This window comes from Limulus polyphemus, unplaced genomic scaffold (assembly GCF_000517525.1).
Source record: "Limulus polyphemus unplaced genomic scaffold, Limulus_polyphemus-2.1.2 Scaffold4682, whole genome shotgun sequence".
Taxonomy (NCBI): domain Eukaryota; kingdom Metazoa; phylum Arthropoda; class Merostomata; order Xiphosura; family Limulidae; genus Limulus; species Limulus polyphemus.
In genome coordinates, this window is record NW_013670292.1 from 75,027 (window position 1) to 79,112 (window position 4,086).

Sequence of the window (4,086 nt, forward strand, 5' to 3'; positions counted from 1 at the left end):
GTCGTTATCAGTTGCAATAGTATATTATATTTTATAAGTTAAATTTATAAACTTTTTTTACACGACCACTGATGTATGCATAGTATTATAATAAGTCCCGCTCCCACCCCAACCATCCTACACTTGTGTTTCTACAACAGGCAGTTGCCGTCCATTCAACTAAGTTTCATCATGAATATTCTGCCTAAACAACCTATCAAAGAATAATAATAAAAAACTTGTGTACTGTACTCGTGCGTCCCAAATAAATTGAAACTTCTTTATTCTCGAAGAAAAAACTCGGTATAAATAAACCTTCACAACAAATTAACCTTGAAACTTTAGTACCAAAACGATCAAATATTTATCATTACACACGAAGTACACAAAATTTTACATTGTTTAGTATATCCTAAAAGCACACTTGTACAGGATATCAAATTAACGTGTCGTTCAAATATTGCTAATATAATTACATCAGCAACAAAGCTGATATGCCCAACCATCTGTAATGTGCATCATCACTACTTAAATACCCTAACTACCATACATTACCAACTCTGATATCCAACCCTCTGTGGACAATATACGTTACCAACTGACACTGCTTACCTTATGTACACAATATACAATATCAACTAATACAATTTAACTTCTGTGAACAATATACGTTACCAACTGACACTGCTTACCTTATGTACACAATATACAATATCAACTGATACAATTTAACTTCTGTGAACAATATACGTTACCAACTGACACTGCTTACCTTATGTACACAATATACAGTATCAACTAATACAGTTTAACTTCTATGAACAATATACAGTATCAACTAATACAGTCTACCTTCTGTGATAAGGTGATACCTTATCTCCTGACATAATCTACTTTCTGTGACACAGAGTGACTAGGTACGTTTAGCTTTATTGATAACACAGACCTACGATGGTTTTATTGTCTTGAAAATTTTACATGTACTACAGTAATTATTGTACGCTGAATCCGAAAATGATATCTATTTTCCTCCATCACCTACAGATTTTTCACAAAATGTCACATGTAATTTTTACATAAGTGAATCATTTTCATTGAAATCGGGTCACACTTTGTTTTGCTTAAAATGTTCACAGCCACTGGCTATAGATTTCTCTAGATCAATCGCGACGTGAGAGTATTATGGATCGTTCTAGAACCCAAACATAATAAAAAATGTTCATTGTGGTAAACGAAATAATAATTTGAACTAAGTAAGATTTTGTTTTTTACTTCCCGATTTGTAAAAAATTCTTACATGATAGAAAAAATTAATATTATTTTCGAAGTCTGCGTAGATGAATTATAGAAGGTACGTTATTAAAACCAAAACAACTTTTATAAAGTTTAAATTTGTAGTAATTATCAATGGAGTAGTGGTCGTGATATTAAGTTTAATGTCCGAGTTGCCAGTGAATCAAAACACTACTTTCATAAATGATACAGTTTGTTTTTTATTGTATCAGATATCTATATTCTATGGTTACAGTTGTTTATCTCGTTTACAAAGTTTCTGTTGTCTGTTATATGTTTGCTGTTCAATTATTGTTAGATATGTAAGACGAGGCATGTTTATTTTGTAAACTTTCGTGGCTTTTAATTTAATCTTTATTTAAGCAGTGTAATATATATATATATATATATATGTATGTATGTATATTAGTGATATTTTGTAAATTCGTATGATAGTTTTGTATAGTAATAAAAGTCTGTCATTCTTTGAAGATATTATTGTGGCTGTTTGTTTATTTTTGTGATTTTCTTTTTTAAACACATTTTGGTTGTTCCTATATAACCGAGTGTTGGAGGAAAAAGGACCACAGGTAATTCTTAATGTTCACCCCTATCGTGTTCCCAGGAAAACCAGATGGTCCCCCTACCTATCCACCAAGTTCAACTGTCTTCAAGAAAAAGCCTGTGAACTTAAAACCATGGATGTGTTGCCATTTGGAGAAATCCATCCCTAATCATCTCATTTTATGGTAACCTTCTATATAATGATTAATATACAATCACAGTGTCAGTTCTCTCAGCATAACTACATATCATAGCGTCAGCGTCTAATCTGGCCACACTTTAGAGTATCAGTTCTCTAAGCCTAAGCACACTTTACAGTATCATTTCTCTAAACCTAACCACACTTTACAGTATCAGTTCTCTAAGCCTAACCGCACTTTATAGTATCAATTGTATATGTCTAGCTATAAATAATAGTATCAGTAGCATACGTAAGTTTATGTTCTAAAGATCAAATCAAGTCATCACAGTATTAGTAACTACAATTTACAATATATCTAGACATCGAGTTTCAAACTAGAATTATGGTTAATCTCAAACAACGTCTACAGTTCATATTTTTTTCCTGTTTCAAGTCAACTAAGGTACCCCACTACTTGCGGACAGAAGAATCCTTGTGTATTCACTTGCTTCCATAATTCGTGCAGTTCCTGGAGTTGTAGTTCTTGAGAAGTTACCCTTCCATCACTGAAAGCACAGCTCCCTTGCTGAAGGTGGATAGAAGGTTTTAGGGTGAAACTCGGATGGTCGTACATCTCCACCCGAGCCTTGTAACGACAGAATCCTGTGATGTAGACATCTTCTATGAAAAACACTGGAGTTGAAAGTGCAGCTTTGTAGAGCTCTTCGGCTACAGATATAGAGAAAACGTATCCTAGTCCAGCACAATATGGTGGAAAGTACTGGCCCGGAAGTTCCTGTTCAGTAACCATATACTTGATATAGTGGGGAGGGGCGGTATCGAGGAAGTCTTTTCGAAGAATGCGACGAACACGGTTGAAATGGCATATTAAAGTTCGTCCTTTGGTGGAATAAAAGTTGTGTAAAATTTTCAGTAAGTTTGGAATATGCACAAAAATGTCTTCATCAGTCTTCATAACAAAGTCTGCATTGTTACAAAAACTGACAGACCATTTAAGTCCCATGACAGACTTCAACGCTAGATGCTTAAAGGTGTCAGGAAAGTCTTCTTGAACTATATCTCCGTACCTGACATTTTCTTCCTCTAGATGGCGCTGTACATCTGTACTTGGAGTAACTCCAACTATGAACACAATGCGGAAATTGAGTGCTTCCTGTAAAGCCCATACTCCCCAAGTATCTCGAATCATCTGTCTTTGTTTGATGTTCTTAACTGCAGACGCTATAAACAAAAGAAGCTTTAATCGTGTCCGGTCAAAAGATTCACAACGGGACGTGGGGTTAATGAGATACGTGTAGTTGTGAGGTGTATGCACGTGACCCACATGTACTGTGACGTTTCCGTTTAACACCACCCAACCACTTTCACCTCTAGGCTGTTTCAAACTTGAAGGTGGGTAGATTAGCACTCCTTTCTTAGCAATATTGTTCTTTAAATCATTAAACATACGATCTACAGGGAAATCTTTTTTGACGTGAGAATTTATTGAAGATGAGGAAGAATGAAGGTAAAGAAGAAGATGAATAGTTAAAACAAAGGACAGTAAGAGAACTACCAAATGCTTGAAGTTCGTTAATCTTAGTCGAGGTCTCATTGTTTTACATCGATGTGTCACATTCTTCCAAAGGTCATATCAGATAGTGGATTTCTGGCATCCTTGTCACCTTGAACAAGTGGTGTTTAATAATTCCTGTTCGAAAAAACAAAACAAAATAAAAACTGATGAAACTTAGTTGAATGGATGGCAACTGCTTGTTGTAGAAACACAAATGTAGAGGACGATGTTTCTTAAGGCGGAAGACTTTCGAAACGTCGTCCACTTTCAAAAACTGGTGTGTACATCTTGACTTGATCACAATTGTAATAAACACAGGAAATAAAAACATGTTCATGTAAGTTAATAAACAGTTTTCCTTGGTTTGAATTCATAATTGTTTAATTTTCCTTCTGTATCAGAATATTCATGGACGTTTAGTTGAACAAACACAATATTTCGGTTGTAATGTATACCACCACAATAAATACACTGACCAATCACTCACATTTGTCATGCTAGTGGAACTTTATTTTGGAGAAGTTAACACTTTTAATGATCTACACTTGGAACAAAAATCAAATACTTTGTGACC

At 34.6% G+C, this 4,086-nt stretch overlaps 1 protein-coding gene across 1 annotated transcript; it reads right to left on the bottom strand.

Moving 5' to 3' along the window:
* Positions 1–434: 434 nt before the first annotated feature.
* Positions 435–3,643, bottom strand: LOC106471532 (beta-1,3-galactosyltransferase 1-like). The gene has a single exon (XM_013932132.2). The coding sequence runs from the start codon at positions 3,549–3,551 to the stop codon at positions 2,391–2,393; it is 1,161 nt and encodes a 386-aa protein (XP_013787586.1). The 5' UTR covers positions 3,552–3,643; the 3' UTR covers positions 435–2,390.
* Positions 3,644–4,086: the final 443 nt, after the last annotated feature.

Bases quoted from the DNA above. Each gene is read 5' to 3' on its own strand.
- LOC106471532 (XM_013932132.2), bottom strand. From the start codon at position 3,551: ATGAGACCTCGACTAAGATTAACGAACTTCAAGCATTTGGTAGTTCTC.